We start from the raw sequence: 21,968 nt of genomic DNA, 5'->3' as shown, positions 1-21,968 counted from the left end.
GGGGGGGGGGGGGGGGGGGGTGCGGGTGCCTGTCAGACATCGGCGCGTCAAAGGAGACGGAAAGGAGGCCAAGTGCGGCGCGTCGCTCATGTTTATATTCATATTAATAACGGGAGGTGAGGAGCAGCGGCAAAGCGGAGCTCCGCCACCGACGTCCTCACCGTCTCAGTCCACTTCCTGAGAGCTGCTCCCAGAGGAAGAGCTCACACCGCCCAGGTGGGGCCCAGAAGCACCCCCACCCCATGTGACAGTAAAGAGTGAACATAACAGCCTTTGCAAATATACACCGCAAATACCAACATATTTATGACCTATACAGCAAAATGTATAGCTACACACACACACACACACACACACACACACCATGTTCTCATACAGCCGGCTAATGATTCAGCAGGAATCACTCCATGTCTGTAAGTCCTCCTCACAAAACACACCATGGGCACACACACTACAGCAGGAGGTGGGATTCAAACCCACACCCTTTGAGTCCTTACAGAAATACAGTATAATCCAATCATGGTAACAGTGTGTGTTCTTTTGCAGAACAGGGCCAAAGTGTGTGCGACACTTGTGTTTCACCCGCGCTTTGTGCAGAAAGGGTGAGCGCTGAGGGTTAACTGGGGCACAGCGTCCAGTGTCCTCCTAAGGGTCACGTCCCCTCCCGCTTCAAGGGAGGGTGAAGTAAAGGCTGATGAGCACATGGCCCCTCCCTCCTCCCTCCAGGTTGCCATAGTAACACACTCGCAGTCACAACCATGAGCAGCACGAGTGTAAGCACATTTAACAATGGTCACATGGCGTCAAACACATGTGTGTCACGCCTCAGAGCTGCGCACGGCACACGCAAAGTCGCACACATGTCTTTTTGGTCGGTGACACACTCTAGGCAACACATCTTTCACACACACACTCGGACAGGACACCGCGGAAAGGTCCACCTGCGGGCCCAGGCTGTATGGCGTCGAATGTGTGATCCTTACAGTGCTGCCTGTGCTGTACAGGTGGGAGTAGGTTCTGTTCCCCAAGCACACCATGGCATCCTGCCCAAGGGTTCGAGGTGTGGGGGACCAGCCTGTCTGGGGCACTCAGAGTGAGAGCTATGCGAAATTACCATGGTAAGCCCGCAAGCACAGCAGGGGGCGCCGGCACAGGGTCAGCTCGAACCCCACACTCGTGGGGTGATTTTCTTACAGCAGCTCAGCTGTAAGAAAAGAAAAACTTGCTTTACTACGAGTGGCCCCACCTCCACCCCACCCCTCCCCCCTTCTCACTCAAATGGAACCGCGGCGGGGGGGGCATTCGTTCAGCTGTGTGGGGGAGGAGGAGAGGCCCCGACCCCCCCGGGACCACCGACCCTCAGCCCTGCAGCATCTCCACCGCTGCAGTTCGGGGAGGGCAGCCGAGGAGACACAACACACACTCTATAGTGACTCCGCCCACAGGTCTGACCTGTGACACTAAGCGGAACACAGTAACACGCAGACACACACACACCTTTTGTAGGAAATGCATGTGAACACAGGTAAAACATGCAAACTTCACACACAATGAACTGGATTTAAACCCACAGGCACCAGTGCTACCTGCTGTGCCGCCCAAGAACAGCGGAATAAAAACGAAAAAGAGAGCAGAAATGGAAGATAAAAGATGACCGAAGGGGTATAGAAACAGGAGGCGTGTGTGTGTGTGTGTGTGTGTGTGTGTGTGTGTGTGTGTGTGTGTGTGTGTGTGTGTGTGAATCTTTGATCCACTTTGTGAGCAGATTGTCAGTGGTGAAACAGGGTTTACTTGGGTTCGCTCACTTCCCAGCCTCAACCAGTAGCAGCAGCACAGAAAGAGCTAAAACGAGTGTGAGGTTTGAGAGGCAGTGTGCCCCCCCTCCACCCCCGCCCCCGCCCCCGCCCCCGAGGTGCTCTGCTGCCTGTTCAAAATGAGGGCAGAAACACAGGCGTTCCAGAAGCCCCCCCGGAGGTTCTCGTCTCGAACCGCATTTGCTGCTCCGGGGAACGGAGGCACCCCAGGGGTATGGGGGCAGCAGGGGTCCCGGTGCCGGCGGGAGGAGGGGATAAGCGGGTTCACAGCATCGGGCTGAGAACGCTGATCGGGGGAGGAGGGTGAGGGGAGGTGGCCACACCCCACCCCACCCCACCCTCCACTAAATTCGGCTAATACGACATCATCGTGTTTGTGGGGACACACACGGTCACCCCAGACAAACAGAGGCGCTCACACCCAGCAGTCAGGCACCTGATCTGCTCACCGGTCCCACCGAGTTTACCTCGCGGTCCCGGATCCAATTATCCAGCAGGGGTCGAGAGTGGGCGCAGAGCTTCATTGGTAATGGATGTCAGAACACACGCACGTGCGCACACACTTGTTATGCCTTGATGCCGCTGGCATTGTGACTGTTCCTTCCCCAGAAATACTTGGACATTTACATTGTTTCAAGTGTCTTTGTTACCCTCCCCCCCCATCTCCCCGCCCTTAAGGCGTGACCTTGCTGTCCCAGGACAACCCAGGGAGAGGAGAGCTGAGCAGGAAGGCTGTCGGCAGCCACCCACCCCCCACAACAGGGTAAATGGGGAAGGCAGCTGCGGTAACAGACCCCCTCCGGTGTGTTCACGGTCAGCTGCAGACACCTCCCCTGGCCTCCAGCCCCAAGTGTGTCCAACCAGCGCAAAGCAGTCACCGTTCCCCACGCGAGCACACACGCACGCGCACGCACACACAGGTGCTGGCTCTGCACGCTAACCCTAATTGTCCAGGATGAGTCGCAGCCGGTCTCCCTGCCCTCCCCCTCCTGGAGGTCCCAGATCCGACTGGCTGCTGCTGAGCCCCTCAACTTAGTGTTGCTCCTCCCCCAAATTCAGAGAAATGCTTAGCGAGAGCCTGGTCCTGATGTTCATATGCTAATGAGCCCTGTGACCTCAGCCAACTGCAGCGCGCACTCCTCTGCCCGATCGCCGTGACAACCAGCTTCGCACACTATGCCAAGACCAACGCTGACCGCACGGCCACTGACAGCAGGGGCATACCGTGATTTACCCCGGTCGACTGGCAGAACACACATCTCCAGCTGTCCCGGCATGCCGGAGCACTTACACAATTACCCACAACGCCCCTCGCTTTCTCGGGGGCGTGAGCAGGAGCACCTAACATACTGTAGCTACTAGGAGAATCCAACAAACACTGGACACGCAGGTGGCGAGCGCAGTACAGTACATTGACAGGTTTACACCCCTATCCGGTGTAAAGGAAGGAAGCTTCCACGGCCCCCACCCCAGCCCCACCTGACACGGAGATCCTCATGGTGGCCTCCAGGGGGCGATTGTTGTTGAGGGCGCTGCTCAGCTGGATCTCGCCCGTGCTCTCGTTGAGCAGCAGCAGGTTGAGCTCATTTCCTGCCTCGAACCGGTAGCGTAGGGCGTCCGATGCGTCCGGGTCTCGCGCCGGGATGCGGCCTATGACCCCCGCTGGGAAGCTGCTCGATGCATTGCTCACGTAGTTGTTGAAAATGATGCGGAAGTCCCGGAGCACGGGCTCGTTGTCGTTCACGTCGAGGAGCTTGATGTGCACCGTGGCGCGGCTCACGAGGGGCGCCGACGTCGCCTGCACCACGATGACGTACTCGGAGCGGCGCTCGTAGTCCAGGTCGCCGAGATTAGTCAGCTCTCCGGAGAAGATGTCCAGCTGGAACACCTCGGGGATGTTGCCCTCCACGATCTGGTACATGATCTGGGCGTTGCTGCCCTCGTCCGGGTCCGAGGCCGTGATGCGCGCCACCGCGAGGCCCACGGGACTGTTCTCCTCGACGAAGATGTCGAAGTCGTCCTTCTCAAACACGGGCGGGTTATCATTGACGTCCTGGACGCTCACCTGAATCTCCACGGGTGTCCTGAGCGCAGGGAGACCTTTGTCCACAGCGAAGGCACGCAGGGTGTAAGCTGGCATGTTCTCGCGGTCGAGGCGCCGCAGAGTGCGCACAATACCCGAGGTTGACTCGATGATGAAGTCACCGTCGCCGTCCTCGCCACCATGGAACGTGTAAAAGATGCGGCCGTTGAGGCCCGAGTCAAGGTCCGTGGCAGACACCTGCACCACGCTGGTGAATGCTGGGACATCCTCCGGCACCGACCCCTGGTACCAGTCCCGAAGAAACCGGGGCGCGTTGTCATTCACGTCATTGACCAGAATCTCCAGGTACGTCGTGTCAGACTTCTGCGGGATACCGTTGTCGCGCGCCGTGACGGCCAGCGTGTAGGAGACCTGGTCCTCGTAGTCCAGCTCCATCCGCGTGGTCACAGAGCCCGTGTCCGGGTCAATGTCAAACTGCGGGATGCTGTCCTCCATGCAGTAGGTGATGCGAGAGTTCTCCCCCGTATCCTCATCTGTTGCACTGATCACTGCGACCGTAGTGCCGACCGGCCGGTCCTCATCGATGTTGACCGTATAGTGGGAACTCTGGAAGACGGGCCGGTGTGTGTTGGCATCGGTGACATTGACAAACACCTGGGCCGTGTCGACACGTGTGCCATCCGAGGCCGTGACGCCCAGCACGTACTGGCGCTCCAGCTTGTAGTCCAACGGCAGCGCCAAGGTGATCAGGCCCCCGCCGCTCTGGCTAGTGATGGAGAAGCGGTTGCGTGTGTTGCCGCTGGAGATCTGGTACGTGATCACACTGTTGATGTCCCGATCCACGGCAGAGACCGTAACCACGCTGGTTCCCACGGCTGCGTCCTCGTTCAGCCGCATGTGGTAAGACTTCTGTGTAAACTCCGGGTTGTTGTCGTTCACGTCCAGAATGGTCATGCTCACGCTCGCCGTGGAGGACATGGGAGGGGAGCCGTGGTCACGGGCCTCCACGCCAAAGCTGTAGAAGTCCACGGCCTCTCGGTCCAGTTCGGCCGCCACCACGATCCAGCCGGTACCATTGCTGATGGAGAAGGGGAAGCCAAGCCCCGTTTCCAGCAGCCGATACTCTAGCCTCGAGTTGTCGCCTGCGTCGGCATCGATGGCCTGGACGTGGATGACCGAGTAGCCCACGGGCACGTTCTCCAGAACAGTGGCCTGAAAGGGCGTGCTCACAAAAATCGGCACGTTGTCGTTGATGTCCAGCACCTGCACGGTCACAAGGCCACTGATGTTGGACAAGGGAGGGCGCCCGCCGTCTTGCGCCCGTACGCGCAGCGTGTACTCCTTGCTGGCTTCATAGTCCAGCTGGCCCACCAGGTCCAACTTGCCCGTCTGGGCGTCGATGTAGAACTGGCCCCGGGCGTTGCCGCTCATGATGCTGAAGTGCACCGCAGCATTGATGCCGCGGTCGCGGTCGGTGGCTGTCACCTGGAGGATCTCCGAGTTGGGTGGCGTGTTCTCCGGCACCTGCACCACGTAGCGCTTCTCGCTGAACTGTGGAGCGTTGTCATTGTCGTCCTCCACGGAGACGTGCACGGCAGCCGTGGAGCTGCGCGGCCCAGGGTCCCGGCCTTGGTCGCTGGCCTCCACCAGCAGGCTGTAGCTCTCCACCTCCTCGCGGTCCACGGGCCCCTTAGTGCGAACCACCCCGGACCGGGGGTCGATCTCGAAGGCGGCGTTGGTGTCGTCGCTGTCGAGGATGCGGTAAACGATGTTGGCATTAGGAGGGGCATCGCCATCCGTGGCACGCACCGTCAGCACCTCGTAGCCCACCTCCAGGTTCTCCCGCACGCTCTCCTTGTAGTCCTGCTGCTCGAACACGGGGTCGTGGTCATTGGTGTCAGTCACGGTCACCGTGAGGGTGGCCAGGGCGGAGCGTCGCGGCGTCCCGCGGTCCGTGGCCGTCACCCGAAACACGTGGGTGGCCTTGGTCTCGCGATCCAGCACTCGTGTCGTGGTGACTGCCCCGGTGGCCGAGTCCACAGCAAACAGGCCGTCGGAGCGGCTGTCGAAAAGGGCGTCCATGAAGTACTCGAGGCGACCTGCGTCGCCCTCGTCGACATCCACCGCTCTGAGCGTGGCCACGGGAGTCCCGGCGGGCCGGTTCTCCGGCACAGACACGGCGTAGGTGGGGGGCAGGAACTGGGGACTCGTGTTGACGCTGCGCCTCCTGCGGCCCCCGAGGCCCGCCGGCGACTCGGCGGCCCTGAGCAGCAACAGCTCCAGGTGCTCTTGGCTGAAGGGGCCCGTGCCGATGCGCCAGTGGACGGTCACGCGGTCTGACGCGGCCCCGCCCCCGCCCGGACACCTCCAGCAGCGCACGTGCAGCTCGCGCAGCTCTCCGCGTCTCAGACACGTGCCCTTGGACACCAGCATCGCCCTCGATGTCACGTGGAAGTCCGCGCCACCGAGCACGCGGCAACGGCATCCCGCGCCGGGCAGCAGGTCCCCGACGGGGAACAAGGCGCTTCCGGCCGCGAAACACGCGCTCCCGCGTCCGCGCAGCAGGCTGACGACGTCCGCGTCCCGCGCTCGCTTCTTCGCTCGTCCGCCGGAGCAGCCCGCGCCGTGCACGTGCACGTCATAGCGAACGGTAACGAAGTGTCTGAAGCCGGCGCTGGACGGGTGCGCGCGGCAGTGCGCGGCCGTGTAAACGGGGAAGGGATTGGCGCTGAGAGCGGAGCAGTCCGGCGCGCCCGCGAGCAGCACCGCGCCCCCGTCCGTCCGCACTAGGGTGCGCGCGAACCGCGGGGCCACCACCTGGTCCAGGGTGCACGCGCAGCCCTGGACCGCGATCACGGCGGCGGTCGAAGCCCCGGATCCCGTGCGCGCGTCCTCGCCCACGTGTACGTCGTAGGCGCGGGACGGAGTGGAGAGGCGCAGCAGGAGCGCGAGGAGGAGCGCGCGCCGCCTCGGACAGGTCTTCCTCTCCATGTCCATCGCGTGTGTGCGTGTGTGTGTGAGAGTGTGTGTGTGTCCGTCCGTCCGCGTCCACCTTGTTCTCCGTGTCCCTCTGCCGCGGTTCACTGAGCGGCTCCGCGTCCACAGTCCATGTGGCTCCGTGTGCGCGCGCGCGTGTGTGTGTGTGTGTCCCGGCAACTGCGCGAGGTGCGGCAAGTGGTGCGCGCGCGCTCCCCTGTCGGTCCCTCAAAATGGCTCCTGGAGCTGCGCTGCCGGAGGAGTCTCGCGCGCGTGTACCCCTATTACCATAATAAACCTGAGCGACCCCGGGGGGGGGATCTAACAGCATCTTAACTCCATCATCATCATCATCACCGCTAGCAAAATCTCATTCTTTATTCTTGACTGGCGTGGTGAACAAAGTAAAAAAAAAACACAGCTATATGAAGTATGTATTGTAATATTAAGAAATACTGTAGTAACGCGGGGTATTACGCTGTAAAGTAGAGACAAACGCACACACACATATTGTGTATCCAGTGTATGTTTGCTGAAGAGTTACATTTACATGTATTCATTTATCAGACACTTTTCTCCGAAGTGACGAACATCTCGGAGAAAATACAATGTGTTCATTACATGAGGAGAAAGAGACATAGTTGCAGACGTGTGATTCTTAAGTTAACCTTGTTTGTTACTTTCCACTTTTTGCACTGATGTTCATCGCTCGAGCAGGTGCATAAAACTCAGGATAGAAGAATCCTTGACGATCTTCCTACAACTGAGTAGTGGCTCTGTAAAGGTTTATCTGGGGATGATCATGAAGTTACGGTGCACGAACATTTACACCATACATGAGCTGGAGAGATCTTGGGCGAAGTGAGTCTGGAAAAGATGAGTTTTCAGACCCTTCTTAAATATGAACAGAGATGCAGAAGTTCTGAGTGAGAGGGGGAGGTCATTCCACCACAACGGAGCCAGAACTGAGAACCTCCGTGCGATTAATTCGGAATTTCTCTCGAAAAGTTATTAAAAGAGCTCATAAACGCGTTAATAAGAGTTCTGATGTAAGAGCTACTAAACTAGTGACTGAAGAAGGAGTTTTTCCTGCCGAGTTTGCCATTCGTGCTGTTTTATGTTATTATTAACTTATCCTATTAAAGCTGTCGCTAATGTGGCGCAGCGGGTAGCGCTGGTGTCTCGCGGCTCCGGGTTCGACCCTGGACTGGACTTCAGCTCGGCCCCAATGCAGCTGTGTGTGACAAAAGCAGCCCGAACAGTATAATCCTCTCCTTCTCTTTTATTCTCGTCGTTTCCCTCCCTTCGCACCATGACGCCTCCGCGCCGCACAAACGTGTTCAAATTTGCGCACGAGGTGCAGCGCGCGCGCGGTCGGTGTCTCCATCTGCTGGACAAATCGGTCCGCTGCAGCCGGAGCGGAGCGCGCGAGCCGCACGGGTCTTGAGAGCGGTCGCTCGTCGGGCGCGTGCTTCCGTCCAGCGAACTTGCCACCTTTTACTCGGTGTGGTACATGGTACAGCGCAGTGTGGTGTCCGCGTGACACCCTTCCGCACAGGGTGACTTAGAGCACTACGTACAGTACAGGACAGCAGAGTGCAGTAAGTGACTAAGTCACTCCTCCTCGTGAATTTGCATTTATTTGCACACTGAGTCAGTGTTCTCACTCTCTAGTTTGTAACATAGTTTATAACATTTCTGTACAAACACGTAACGTAAATGTTTATATGTATATCCAAAAAAATTCTTACTAGGAAGATGATCATGAATTATCGATATTCGGATAAAGTTTTATGTAGCTACTCATGTGATGAACATTGATTCATATGCGGTGGAAAGAACCAAACTGTAATTAATAATCACACGTCTGTATCTAACTAAGTCAGTGTGTCTTTCTGCTAATGTAATGAACACATTGTATTTTCTATGAGATGTTCGTCGCTTTGGAGAAAAGTGTCTGATAAATGAATACATGTAAATGTAAAGTATTTGACAGGTACCTGGATGGGGGGGTGGTGTACAGTTAGCTGGGTTAGATTGCTGTGGAGTAACTCCAGAATAACAGTGTTACAGGTGGAGCTGTAACCCACAGACAAGAGATACAGACCAAACGTCTCTCACCCTTTGTTACATTGCATCCGTGTCTGCGTTTATAAACATTTTAAATTTGATGGGAAGAATCCGGTTTGGTTTAAAGTTCATGAGACTCACCCACCTGTGAGTTAATCTTTATCATTTATTTGTCATTTTCCCTGCAGGGATTAATATTACGAATTAATTATTTATAACCTCAACATCTCTGAAATACTATAGGTCACATCAAGTAAATTATAATATCAAAAAAAATTCAAAAATTACATTTAAATAGGAGAGTTCTTACTGGCCCTAAACAAAAGCTCACTTGGTTGCTATGAAAGCCAGGTGTACTTCAGTAGTCTGACTCGGTTGCTATGGGCATCAGGTGAAGCCTGGTCTATATGTGCTCTTTGTTAAGATAATGGTCAGTATCCTTGCCTGTCACACGGGAGACAGGGATTCAATTCACTGATGGGGAGGCAGCGAAAAGACTTCACTTTCAGGTGTTCCGGTGTCCAGCTCTTCGGGACCCGAGGGACACGCAGTGCTGATGTGCTGCGAACTACAAACTCGTAAAAGTTGCTGATTCTTTGTATGAAAGCAGCATATAAATGTTTTAATTATGCAGCCTGTGATGCAGTACATGAATGACCGTGCGGAAAATTATTTGTATGACTATTAAGTCAACAGTATTGCCATCCATCCATTTTCTTTCCCACTTGTCCTAGTATGGTCGCGATGGCAACAAGGAGAGCAGAAAGGCCCAGCCACCTCTGTCCCCTGCAACTTCCTCCAACTCAACCTGGGGATCCCCAGCCGTTCCCAGGCCAGCTGTGAGATATAATCCCTCCAGCGGGTCCTGGGCCGACCTCGGGGCCTCATCCCAGTTGGCCGTGCCCGGTTTACCTCCAAAGGGGGGCACCCAGGGGGCATCCTTACTAGATGCCCGAACCACCTCAGCTGGCTCCTCTCAATGTGGAGGAGTAGCTGCTCTATTCTGAGTTCCTCCCGAATGTCCGAACTCCTCGCCCTGTCATGGAGAGTGAGTCCCAACACCCTGCAGAGAAAACTCATTTCAGCCACTTGTATCTGCAATCTTATTCTTTCGGTCATCACTCAGAGTTGATGACCGTAGGTGAGGGTAGGGACGTAGATCGACCGGTAAATGGAGAGCTTCGCCTTATGGCTCAGCTCCCCCTTCACCGCTACAGTCCGGTACAGCGACCGCATTACTGCTGCCGCTGCTCCCAGTCTGTGGCTGATCTCACGCTCCCTTCTTCCCTCACTCGTGAACAGGACCCCAAGATATTTGAACTCCTCCACCTGGGGCAAAAACTCTCCCCTTACCTGGAGGGGGCATACCATCCTTTTCTGTGACAGAACCATGGACTCAGACTTTGAGGTGCTGATCCTCATCCCAACAGCTTCACACTCGGCTGCAAACCGTTCCAGTGCATGTTGGAGGCAACCATGTGACGGTGCCAAAAGGACAACATCATTCGCAAAAAGTAGAGACATCACCTTCTGACTCCTACATAGAATGCCCTCCTGACCTCGACTGCGCCTTGATATCCTGTACATGAAAACCACAAACAGGAGTGGAGACAAGGCACAACCTTGGTAGAGTCCAACACCCACAGTGAACGGGCTTGACTTAATGCCGAGTGTGCGGACACAGCTCTCGCTCCGTCTGTACAGAGATCCAATGGCCCGCAGTAGTGGCCCCGGCATCCCATACTCCCGAAGCACCTCCCACAAAATTTCTCGAGGAACACGGTCATAGGCCTTCTTCAAGTCCACAAAACACATGTAGACCGGATTAGCGAACTCCCATGCCCCTTCAATTATCTGTGAAAGGGTAAAAAGCTGGTCCACTGTTCCACGGCCAGGGCGGAAACCGCATTGTTCCTCTTCAATCCAGAGCCTCCTCTCCAGCACCCCAGCAGAGACTTTCCCAGGGAGGCTGAGAAGTGTGATAGGGACCACCACCCTAGTTTGCCAATCCAAAGGCACTGTTCCCAAGGTCCATGCAACATTGCAGAGGTGTGTCAGCCATGCCAGCCCTACAACATCCAGGGCCTTAAGCAGTTCCGGGCGAATCTCATCCATTTCGATGCTTTGCCACTGTGGAGCTTTCCAACTGCGTCAGTGACTTACACCAGGGAAATGGACTCTGATACCCCAGAAGCCTGTGGCCCTGACTCCTGTAAAGAGGCGTATCTTTCGGGTTTAAGAGTTCCTCAAAGTGCTCCTTCAACCTCCTGACAATATCTTCATTAGAGGTCAGAGTTTCTCCACTCTTGCTGAGCACAGCTTGAGCGAGGCTCCTCTGACCCCCTCCTGAGCCACCGGATGGTTCTCCAGAACCTCTTTGAGGCTGACCAATAGTCATTTTCCATAGCCTCTCCAAACTCCTCCCATGGTCTGGATTCCGCAGCTGCTGCCACCTTTTTTGCCTGCTGGTACCTGTCTGCTGAGTCAGGAGTCCCCAGGACCAACCAGGCCCTAAAGGCCTCCTTCCTCAGCTTGACGGCTTCCCTCACCACTGGTGTCCACGAGCGGGTTCTTGGGTTGCCGCCATGACTGGCACCAGCAGGCTTTTGGCCACAGCTGTGCCTGGCTGCTTCCCCAATGAAGGTTTCGAACAGGGTCCATTCAGACTCCATGTCCCCTACCTCCTCCAGGACATGGAAGAAGTTCTCCCAGAGGTGGGAGTTAAAATCATTCTAGATAGGATCCTCCGACAGTCATTCCCAGCACACCCTCACTGAATGCTGGGCCTACCAGGTCTATCCATCAGTTTTCCTTGCCATCTGATCCAAGTCACCACCAGATGGTGATCAGTTGACAGCTGAACACCTCTCACCTCTCTTCACCTGAGTGTCCAGAACATGTGGCCTCAAGTCAGATGAAACGACTACAAAGTCGATCACTGATCTTTGGCCCAAGGAGCTCTGATACCAAGTACACTTATGAGCATCCTTGCGTTCGAACATGGTGTTTGTTATGGACAAACCATGGCTAGCACAGAAGTCCAATAACATTTCACCATTCGGGTTCAGACTTGGCAAGCCGTTCTTCCCAGTTACCCCCCCCCACCGCCAGATTTCCCAGTCATTGCCAACGTGAGCATTGAAGTCCCCCAGAAGGACTACAGAGTCTGTAGATGGGGCCCTGTCCAGAACCCTCACCCACTCTCTCCAAGAAGGTTGAGTACTCCGAACTGCTGTTTGGTGCACATGCACACACAAGAGTCAAATTTTTCCTCTCTGCCACCTTAAGTTGATCAAGGTGATCCTCTCCAACTGTACGGCAGCCAGCCGGGGGCTTGTAAGTATCTCCACACCCGCCCGGTGCCTTTCGCCCTGTGCAACTCCTGAATAGGAGAGAGACCACCCCCTATCGAGGAGTTTGGTTCCAGAACCAACACTGTGAGTGGAGGTAAGCCCAACTATATCTAGTTGGTACCTCTCAACCTCCCGTACCAGTTTCAGCTCCTTCCCCCCCGAGGTGGGGTTACATTTCATGTGCCTAGAGCCAGTTTCTGCTGCGAGGGGCTGCAACACCATGCGCCACCCTGCCCCCTCCTGCTGCCTGAAAGGCATCGCACCTGACCCCCATGATGGACCCTGCGGGTTGTGGGCCCACATAGCACCCCCAAGTTGCCTTTTTGGGCTGAATCCGGCTGGGTTACGTGGGCTGCCTGGCCACGAGGCGCTCGTCTAGGAACACTACCCCCAGGCCTGGCTCTAGGGGTAGGTCCCGGTGACCCTATTCCAGGCAGGGTAAACATTCCCATGTTTACTTTTTTCATGGAGGTTTTTGGATCGTGTTAGTCTGGATCTTCACTCCAGACCTGTTCGCTTTGGGAGACCCTACCAGGAGCATACTGCTCCTGATGCCGTAGCTCTGGAGATCCCTGGAGTATTCCCAATAGTATTGTGTTCCTTTAATTCTGTGTGTGTGTGTGTGGCTCTTAGCTGCACTTCTCTCTTTCTGTCTCCTCCACACTTAATATACTTTTGATGTTCAGGAAGAAAACGAAAGAGTTCGTGATGCACACGAGTGCACGCGCCAGGAACGTGCCGGACCGCGCAGCGCTCTCCCTGATCTTGTAGTGGTTAGTACTTTGCGTTGTGGCCGCACAAACCCCGGTTTGAATCTGGGCTGCAGGCCAAAGGTGTTTTTCTACATATATATAACACCTAAATCTCTCCCCTAGAGAGTAAACCAGTGCAATACATAATGCTATTTATATTTGTATTTATAACTATTTATCACACCATATCTCTTACTCACACTCCCTTGCATTTGTATCTAGTGACTATTTTTGTATATTAGGTACTTTATATTTTTAAATATTTTTTGTCCCTTGCTCACATACTCTATCTTCTCACCTGTCTTGTCACTGTCATTCTGTCTGTGCTGTGGTAGTTCCTGTCACCAAGACAAATTCCTTGTATGTGTGAACATACTTGGCAATAAAGCTCGTTCTGATTCTGATTCTGATATATAATGTATATAGAGAATAATTATCTATAGTGTGGTGTGGTGTGGTAAGAACTCTCAGGCCTCTCAGCTGTCAATCATACACAAGGATGTCTGATTCAGAGTCTGAATGTCATACATAAATATAATATTTATAACGTTTAGGGGCCAGTTCACATGGCTGGAGCACAGCGGCAAAGAAACATCTCTTAGCTTCCAAAGGGTCTCTGTCGGGGGGCAGAGCATCAACCCCCTTCGCTGTGAACCACTGCAGTGGAAATATCCGTCCAGCCCAGGTACCGACGCAAAGATCCAGGTGCTCAGGGCCAAGAAGCAGGTAAGACCACGTGACACAGGGTTCAGGTGCACCGTGTGACAGGTGTCCTTCCAGCTACACGCACTCATCCAGGGCGCACACTGCGCTCAGAGCCTGGGATGATCGCAAATGATAAAAATTGAGTGGGACGAGGCCACAAAACATGACAATATGTGTCCTTCGCAGGAATACGTCCCTCCTGGGGACAAGTGTGAGAACAGCAGCGAGGACTCTTCGCAGCACCTCAAGGAGTGACAGCGCCGTTTCACTGGAATACTGCTCCTCATCTCCAGCGTAACGTCACGTTCTTTGTGCTGAGGCTGCACATTTAGCGACGAAGAGTCCACAAATCCAGTTCTGCCTGTACTTTTCACGACTGGGTGCGAGACATTGAATCCTTCTGTGCCTTTTCATAGCTGGGCCTCCTCTTCTCAGGCACCTCTGAAAAAGAAGTAAATGTAGCTTGAACTCGAACTGAAGAGCATGTTGGAGAAGACCAGGACCAGGACCAGGACCAGGACCAGGACTAAGAGCAAGACAAAGACCACAAACGCTTTCGTGTGAAAACCGCGAAGGGCCGAGGACTGGACTCCGCGCTCCCCGGATCCTGTGGTCTGAGGCAACACACCAAAAATGTTCTGGTGATAAATGCAAAAGTCACATCATACGTACACAGTGTGTACAGTGTAGAGATTCGTGTTACTTTTGCCTTTCATGATTTGCACCGTTTGCCATTTCTCGTTATTTCCTGGAGTGACACGCTGTGTATATACAAGTACATTCGACAGCTGTCCTTTAGTCATTCCCACTTAATCTTGTTTAACTCTAATTTAATTCTTTTTAATCTTGATTGGTGCCTTTCCTCGATGACAGGAGCGCATTTGCTGCTCTAATGAACAAAACCAAAAGAGAGAGAGAGAGAGAGAGAGAGAGAGAGAGAGAGAGAGAGAGGTGTGTGTGTAAGTGAACCATTGTGTAGGTAGTGTATCTAGCAGTGTAAGTGACCGCAGTGAAAATAAGGTGTGTGGGCTCATAACACTACATAGTATTACACAGTATTACATAGTATCCATGATCGTTGTAAGTCGCTTTGGAGAAAAGTGTCTGATCAATAAATAAACAAATAAATAAATAAATGTAAAAAAAAAAAAAGCCCCGAGATCGTGACTGCTGACAAAGACACAAGTAACACGGCAGCGCGTCTTTTACCGCATTTTTCCTCGATATTGTGCGTGTCCGTTTTCCGACATTAACGAATTTGGACCCGAACGAAGGGCGCGGAAACGATCGCAGCTCAATCAAGTCGCCGCTGCTGTGGCTGCAGTGCAGCGCAGACCGGCGGCGCGTGACGAAGTGCACTTGACCCCCCGGGGTCCTTCCCTTCGTTCTCATTTATTAGCGATGTAGTGGTGGAGCGGCGGGTTTAGCCGGGTCCTGCTCTCCGCGGGTCTGGGGTTCGAGTCCCGCTGTCCCGTCCTGGGTGTGTGTGTCCCATCCCCATCCAGCCCTACGCCCTGTGTTGCCGGAGCGGTTGCACACATTGTGTGTGTGTGTGTGTGTGTGTAGCGCGGTGTTTCGCTGTTTGCTTCGCCGTTGAATGACAGCGTGCGACGCGCGGCTTCTCGGCGTGGGGCAGAAGCAAAAAAGGTTCTTTCCTATACAGAGCGGCTTCTGTGACGCCATTGGCGGAATGCTCGCGTCCCTCCTCTCGCGATTGGGTCGTTTTCAATTACGCAAGACCGTTCGCCGTCCAACGAACGCGCGACCGTCTTCGCAGGCTCTCTCTCGATCCATAGGCTTAGGTTTCTCCGTCCCTCTGGCTTTTATTGGACACTTGAGGGTGACGCAGTCACATAGCGGGCCAATGAGCGAACTGCAGTGTCCGCTGGTCCACGTCCGGCCGGAGGAGGAAGGCGGAGATTGCGGTTCCATTCACTCACGGTCCACATTGGGAGGCAGTTTGCGGAGGCATTTAACCGCGTTACATCGCGCTGAGCAGAAGAGAAGGACTCCGCCATGGTGCTGGACCTCGACCTGTTCCGCTCCGACAAGGGCGGAGACCCCGAAGTGGTGCGCGAGTCGCAGAAGAAGCGCTTCAAAGACGTGGGTCTCGTGGACAGGCTGATCGCGGCGGACAGCGCGTGGAGGAAGTGTGAGCAGCGCCCCCCCCAAGGCACACGCTCACTGGTCACTGCGTGTCGCATATACGAGGCACGAGCTGTGCTCTGGTCATCCGATGGGCTCCCCTCGCTCGCGCTTTCGGCGAAAATGAAAGCATCCTCGGCTCGTCCGTGACGCATCTGCGCGCGCCCGCCGGTGTTCTTACCGTATTCCGCGTGGCGTGGGCTGTATTAAAAATTGTTCTGCGCTCATACGTGTAACAGGGCCCAGAACGCGAGACAAATATTGAAAGAGCCCTACTGAGCAGGAAGTGCGGCACGTGCGAGAGAGAGGGAGAGAGCGCAATCTGATGCAATCCGCTGCAACATAGTGATCCATGGCTGCCACGTAGCAATCTGTGCCTGCCATATAGTGATCCACATCGGCCACATTACACCGTCAACAAGCAGCACTGAAGGATGTTCGGCACTTCCTGGTCCTGCCACATAGTGATCCGTGCCTGCGTCTCCACCGTACGGCGCTCCGTCCTTCCGCATTGCCAAATAGTGATACCGGTGTGTAAGACAGATATGGGGTTCGCTTTTCGCCACCGCTTTATGACGGAGCGTGCGACCGGTCTGTAGGTGCACATGTGCCTCTCAGCATCAGCAGCACCGCGCTCGAGTAGTTTTACCGCGTTCCGACAACCCGTGTCACATGTCGTGTGTGACGCGTGCGTTTCCCTCTGTCCTTCTCCCAGGCCGCTTCACAGCAGACAACCTGAACAAGGTGAAGAACTTGTGCAGCAAGACAATCGGGGAGAAGATGAAGGTGAGCTGGGGCAGCGAGGGTCTGCTGGGGGTGTGCGTGAGGTACACGACTGACTTCAGAAAAAAGGCTCCGTTGCCAGGGTTAACTTGCTCACTGCGCTCTCTCTCCCCCACCCCTTTCCCCCTCCCCCTTTCAGAGGAAGGAGCCCGTGGGGGATGACGACTCCCTCCCTGAGGACACCCAGAACCTGGAGGCTCTGACAGCAGAATCGCTCTTGGTACAGCACATGGGGGTCATCCAATGTCGTGTGTTTTTTTGGGGGGGGGGGAATAAGAAGCGAAGTGTGAACTACGTGATTAAGCTGCGCTGCTGTGCTACAGTAACGGCCGTAACGGGAGTCAGAAAGTAGTTAAAGATCTTCTCTCGGTATCTGAGCTGCGGTGCCAGATTCACGTAAAGTGGTAAGAGGGGCAGTGTGATTCCAAAGAAGGAGTAGCCTAAGCTGACCTCTGACCCCTGAATGAAAGAAAGCCCTGTCCCGCCGCAGGCTCTCACAGTGACGCAGATCAAGAAGATCCGGCTGCTGGTGGACGAGGCCGTGCAGAAGAGCGACAGCGAGCGCCTGAGGCTCGAGAGCGAGCGCTTTGAGTACCTGCGCGAGATCGGCAACCTGCTGCACCCCTCGGTGCCCATCAGCAACGACGAGGTGGGTCGTGTCAGTGCCAGCATTATTATTATTGTTGTTGTTGCTGTTGTTGGGTTTATTATTGTCATTGTCATTCCATTTAGCCTATGCTTCTCTCCAAAGCATCTTACACTGATTTATCCCTTTAAACAGAAGGGTAATTGGTACTGTGCCAGGGTAAGTACTGCAGCAGGAGCTGAGATTCATAAATAGTTTATGCTTTGACCGTTGCGCCCCCTGCAGGATGTGGACAACAAGGTGGAGCGCACCTGGGGTGACTGTGCCGTACAGAAGAAGTACTCGCACGTGGACCTTGTCGTCATGGTGGACGGCTACGAGGGCGAGAAGGGCGCCGTGGTGGCCGGCAGTCGTGGCTACTTCCTCAAGGCAAGCGCACTGCTGCTCCCTCGCCACCGGGGGGCCCCGCGAGCCTCCTGCTCACCTGGTGAAAACCAGTGCATCATGGGTGGCCTTCACGGCACGCAGCTGACCTTTGACCTCTGTGTGTGTATGTGTGTAGGGCCCCCTGGTGTTCCTGGAGCAGGCGCTCATCAACTACGCACTGCGCATCCTCTACAGCAGGAACTACACGCCGCTCTACACACCCTTCTTCATGAGGAAGGAGGTCATGCAGGAGGTGGCGCAGCTCAGCCAGTTCGATGAGGAGCTCTACAAGGTGCCTGCCCACCACCAGCTCATTTGCATACATCGTTAATGATAGCAGCGTGAAGGGATCAAAACAGCAACGTATCTGCGTGAAAATGTGTGATTCGGTGCTGAAACAAGTGACGCGGACTGCGGTGAAAAAGGTACGAGAGCATCGTGTCGTCATTTACTGCTCTGCATCGAGCTGGAGCTTGAACCAGGGAGGAGCGGAAGTGTGCAGCGTATCGGTGTGTTGATGTGCGGTGAGCAACACTGTAAACAATGTTCACCGTATGTCATCGTTTAATTCTGTGACTTTGTGTGACAGGATTTTTGTGTCACTTGTAACTCTTGTTGGAGTACCGTGGTACATGAAGGGACAAGCAGTTGTCATTCAAGCGCGCGCACACACACACACACACACACACACTCTTAAATCCTTGTCCTCTTATGATGCGCAGGACTGAATAATGAAAACGAAGTAGGACGTGGAACCTGTCCCTTTAACCCATAAGGGACATTGAGTCCTTCAGCAGATGCTTTTCTCCCCTCCAAAGAACCTGTTGAATTTGGAGAAATTCACCACAGTTTAACTGTCCTTTGACGCTCCGGCCTCCTGTCGCGCTCACGTCGACCGCAGGTGATCGGCAAGGGCAGCGAGAGGTCGGAGGACACGAGCGTGGACGAGAAGTACCTGATCGCGACGTCGGAGCAGCCCATCGCCGCCTTCCTGCGGGACGAGTGGCTGAACCCCGAGGAGCTTCCCCTGCGCTTCGCCGGCATCTCCACCTGCTTCCGGCAGGAAGTGGGCTCGCACGGGCGCGACACGCGCGGCATCTTCCGCGTGCACCAGTTCGAGAAGGTGAGCGGCCCCCGTTGCCACGATGCGGCGAGGCGCGCCGACGACCCCCGGCGGCTCACGGCTCTTTGTCCCTCCGCGGCTCGCAGATCGAACAGTTTGTTTACGCCTCTCCTCACGACAACAAGTCCTGGGAGATGTTTGACGAGATGATCGGCACGGCGGAGGAGTTCTACCAGTCGTTGGGCATCCCGTACCGCATCGTCAACATCGTGTCAGGTGACGCTCGCAAGCACACACCCGCGCGCTGCGGCTCGGCGCCACGCCAGCCCTCCGGCTCACTGCGCTTGTCCTCCAGGGGCCCTGAACCACGCGGCCAGTAAGAAGCTGGACCTGGAGGCCTGGTTCCCGGGATCCTCGGCGTTCCGTGAGCTTGTCTCCTGCTCCAACTGCACCGACTACCAGGCTCGGCGCCTGCGCATTCGCTTCGGCCAGACCAAGAAGATGATGGACAAGGTGAGCTCGGGAGGGGTCCAGCCAGCAGACGCTCGAGGTGCAGAGTTCCCTGTAACAGCAGTGTAACCCGCACCGAAGCCTGGAGTTACACGCTTTTTTTCTACTTTTATTTTCACTGAAATTCTCTTAATTTATCGAGGGGAAGTAAAACAATGAACCTTAGATTTGTGAGAGAACGTGACCTGGAAGCAGCAGTGTGGGACCACCTTCGTTCGACTCGTTGCCCCAGTGTTTACGGCTCCTGCCAGCTGTTGCTGTGCCCACGCGGTAACGGGAGCGGTCCGTCAACAACCCCTGTAATATACATTTAGTGTAGCTCAGAGCTTCGGGAAGTATTGAAATGAGAGTATGTTTTATGTGCGTTTTTTTTTTTTTTAAAAGCATCTTCTATGTACAAAACAAAACATCTGTGTCAGAATAGTGGAGACGCTGCCCGAAACCCTGCACCTCAGGACCAGCAGGCCCCCCGAAATAAAATAAATCCTAGCAGAGTTCCCCACAACGAAGGCCTCGGTCACACTGCACATAGTCCCATGTTAGGTTCCACTCCCCCCCCCTCCCCCGAATCACAGTACTGTACTTGGATCTTAGCAAAAAGACAGAGAAGCTTCTGCTCAGTAATTAAACGTAAATGTAAACCGGAGGTGCTTACAGAACCCAACCCATTGTGTTCTTGAAGCAAGGTGCCGCTGTACCAATTAGCAAGTATAATAGCAGAGAGTGATCCGCTCCTGTCTCCGCCCACCCCCAGGCCGAGTTTGTGCACATGCTCAATGCCACCATGTGCGCCACGACGCGTGTCATCTGCGCCATCCTGGAGAACTACCAGACTGAGGATGGCATCGTCGTCCCTGAGAAGCTGCGCAAATTTATGCCTCCAGGTGAGCTTTGCGTCTTGTGTGCGTGTGCTTATGCGCGTGCGTGTCCGTGCGTGTCCGTGCGTGCCTGCCTGCCTGCATGCGTGCGACAAACTATCTCAACACCGTATGTGTCTCTCTGTGTGTGTGCGTGCGGGCGCGCGCGTGCGCTGCAGGGCTCACGGAGCTCATCCCATTCATGAGGCCGGCACCCATCGACCAGGAACCGTCCAAGAAGCAGAAGAAGCAGCAGGAGGGCGGCAAGAAGAAGAAAGGGGCCCATCTGGATCAAGAGCTCCACAGAGAGGTGGAGAACATGTCTGTCAAGGAGTCCTAGTTCTGCCAAGCTCTGCCCACACCTCGGGGTCAGCATGGGGCGGGGCCTAACCATTTCCCTGCTGTTGCACCATCATCAGTGGGATGAAGCTAATGGGATGTTACATGTGTGCCTGTATTTTGGCCTTCCCTCTGCACCACACACACACACACACACACACACACACACACACGCGCTCCTGATCTGGTCCTTCGCTGTCCTCCTCCTGTACGCGGCGCCCCCTGCTGCTCTGAGGGAGTCGCACTCGCTGGTTTCCTGCTGTATTTATTGCCTGTCGATGTGCTTCATACAGGTAGCATTGAATCTCCATGTCATCAGTCTGCTGAAAGTCTGGAAATAAACAGGTCTTGGGTTCACTGTGCTGCTTATTTTGTAACGGTTAACCACAGGCCAGTCTCCCTTTCTCTGGGTACTGCGCATGCGTGTACGCACGCACGCACGCACACGCGCACATGCGCACACAAACACACACACTAGGGGCAATTTAGACTCACCAGTCCCCCTGTTTTGGACTGTGAGAGGAGACCACGTGAACACGGGGAAAACACACACATTGCACACACACTGGAACTGAGATGGAAGACTTTAGTGTAGATCACACAACCCAGGACCTGCAGGGCACCTGTGCTACCTGCTGTGCCACATTCACCCAAAATTACAACCATGCTGCCATTCCATGAGGAGGTTCTAGTTATTTCCAGTAAAAAAAAAAAGAAATGCTTCCCCAATTGACAAGGTCTCATTAATGTGTTGCTCACACCCTCTGCTGTTGCAGTTGTGATATTATATTTAGCAGAATGGAGGAGTGTACAGCAGCTGATGTCATGGAAGAGGGGTTGTGTCCCCATACAGTTCAGTGAGGAACACAGTGGGCTGTGTGAAAGAAAGGAAGCGCAGTAAGGGAGCCTGTTCCTTCTGTGATAAGTGTACTGTTAGTGTACATAGTATTTCACACTTTTCTCCATGGTCACTTACACAGATTTACTCATTGATGCATCTGGATCATTTTTACTGTACCCCTTGAAGGTAAGTACCTGCGTTCAGAACAGGGGTTGGAATCAAGGGCCTTTGACTGTGACCTGCATCTTATACATTGTCTCTTCAGCCGAGGTTATATGAACTCCAGGAGATATGTGAGGGGCTGCGTCTGGTACGGTTCATATGTAATTTTGCTAATTTTTAGTACAACACTTAAGTGGGTCTTTAGATAACAATGCAATTTTTAGTATGACTATTTGTGTAGAATTTGGAAATACTTAAGAAGTTTAGTTTAACCCTTTCAAACTACCTGGATTTCTGCAAGAAAAGCTTCTGGAGTTGGATCTTCGTCCAAGTCATAATAAAGACTTCAAAGAATTTCTGCACATCTCAAGTTTGCACAATCCACCTGGATGTTCCATGATGTTCCTGGGACAGTATTCTGTGGATGAATGAGACTAAAATTGAAGTATTTGGCAGAAATGCACAGCACTCTAAGGAGGAAAAAAGCCCTGCACACTAACACGTAAACTTCATTCCGTCTGTGAAGCACGGTGGTGGCAGCA

The 21,968-nt window shown here is 54.4% G+C and overlaps 2 protein-coding genes across 2 annotated transcripts in view; one reads left to right on the top strand and one right to left on the bottom strand.

Moving 5' to 3' along the window:
- LOC108931213 (cadherin EGF LAG seven-pass G-type receptor 2-like) overlaps positions 1 to 6,855 on the bottom strand; it is a 28,467-nt gene extending 21,612 nt beyond the window's left edge. The window contains exon 1 of the mRNA XM_029247129.1: positions 3,294 to 6,855. Coding sequence (XP_029102962.1) covers positions 3,294 to 6,855 — 3,562 coding nt within the window. The remainder of the gene's footprint in view (positions 1 to 3,293) is intronic.
- An 8,749-nt stretch (positions 6,856 to 15,604) lies between these two features.
- On the top strand, positions 15,605 to 20,780 carry sars1 (seryl-tRNA synthetase 1). Its single transcript, XM_029259554.1, has 11 exons — positions 15,605 to 15,866; positions 16,575 to 16,645; positions 16,782 to 16,862; positions 17,133 to 17,291; positions 17,514 to 17,657; positions 17,791 to 17,946; positions 18,556 to 18,777; positions 18,864 to 18,993; positions 19,073 to 19,230; positions 19,982 to 20,111; positions 20,264 to 20,780. Exons 1-11 carry the CDS (start codon positions 15,731 to 15,733, stop codon positions 20,422 to 20,424), a joined length of 1,548 nt encoding a protein of 515 aa, XP_029115387.1. The 5' UTR covers positions 15,605 to 15,730; the 3' UTR covers positions 20,425 to 20,780.
- Positions 20,781 to 21,968: the final 1,188 nt, after the last annotated feature.

The sequence above is a fragment of the Scleropages formosus genome, chromosome 2 (genome assembly GCF_900964775.1).
Source record: "Scleropages formosus chromosome 2, fSclFor1.1, whole genome shotgun sequence".
Taxonomy (NCBI): domain Eukaryota; kingdom Metazoa; phylum Chordata; class Actinopteri; order Osteoglossiformes; family Osteoglossidae; genus Scleropages; species Scleropages formosus.
Note: the sequence above shows the minus strand (reverse complement) of the source record. Positions and strands in the feature narration are given on the sequence as shown.

What these genes read in the sequence shown, in the direction of transcription:
- sars1 (XM_029259554.1), top strand. Translation starts at nt 15,731, where the DNA reads ATGGTGCTGGACCTCGACCTGTTCCGCTCCGACAAGGGCGGAGACCCC. An exon ending in TGCCCATCAGCAACGACGAG is followed by an intron (nt 17,292 to 17,513) that starts GTGGGTCGTGTC and finishes CGCCCCCTGCAG; the next exon opens with GATGTGGACAACAAGGTGGA. An exon ending in GTCGTGGCTACTTCCTCAAG is followed by an intron (nt 17,658 to 17,790) that starts GCAAGCGCACTG and finishes GTATGTGTGTAG; the next exon opens with GGCCCCCTGGTGTTCCTGGA.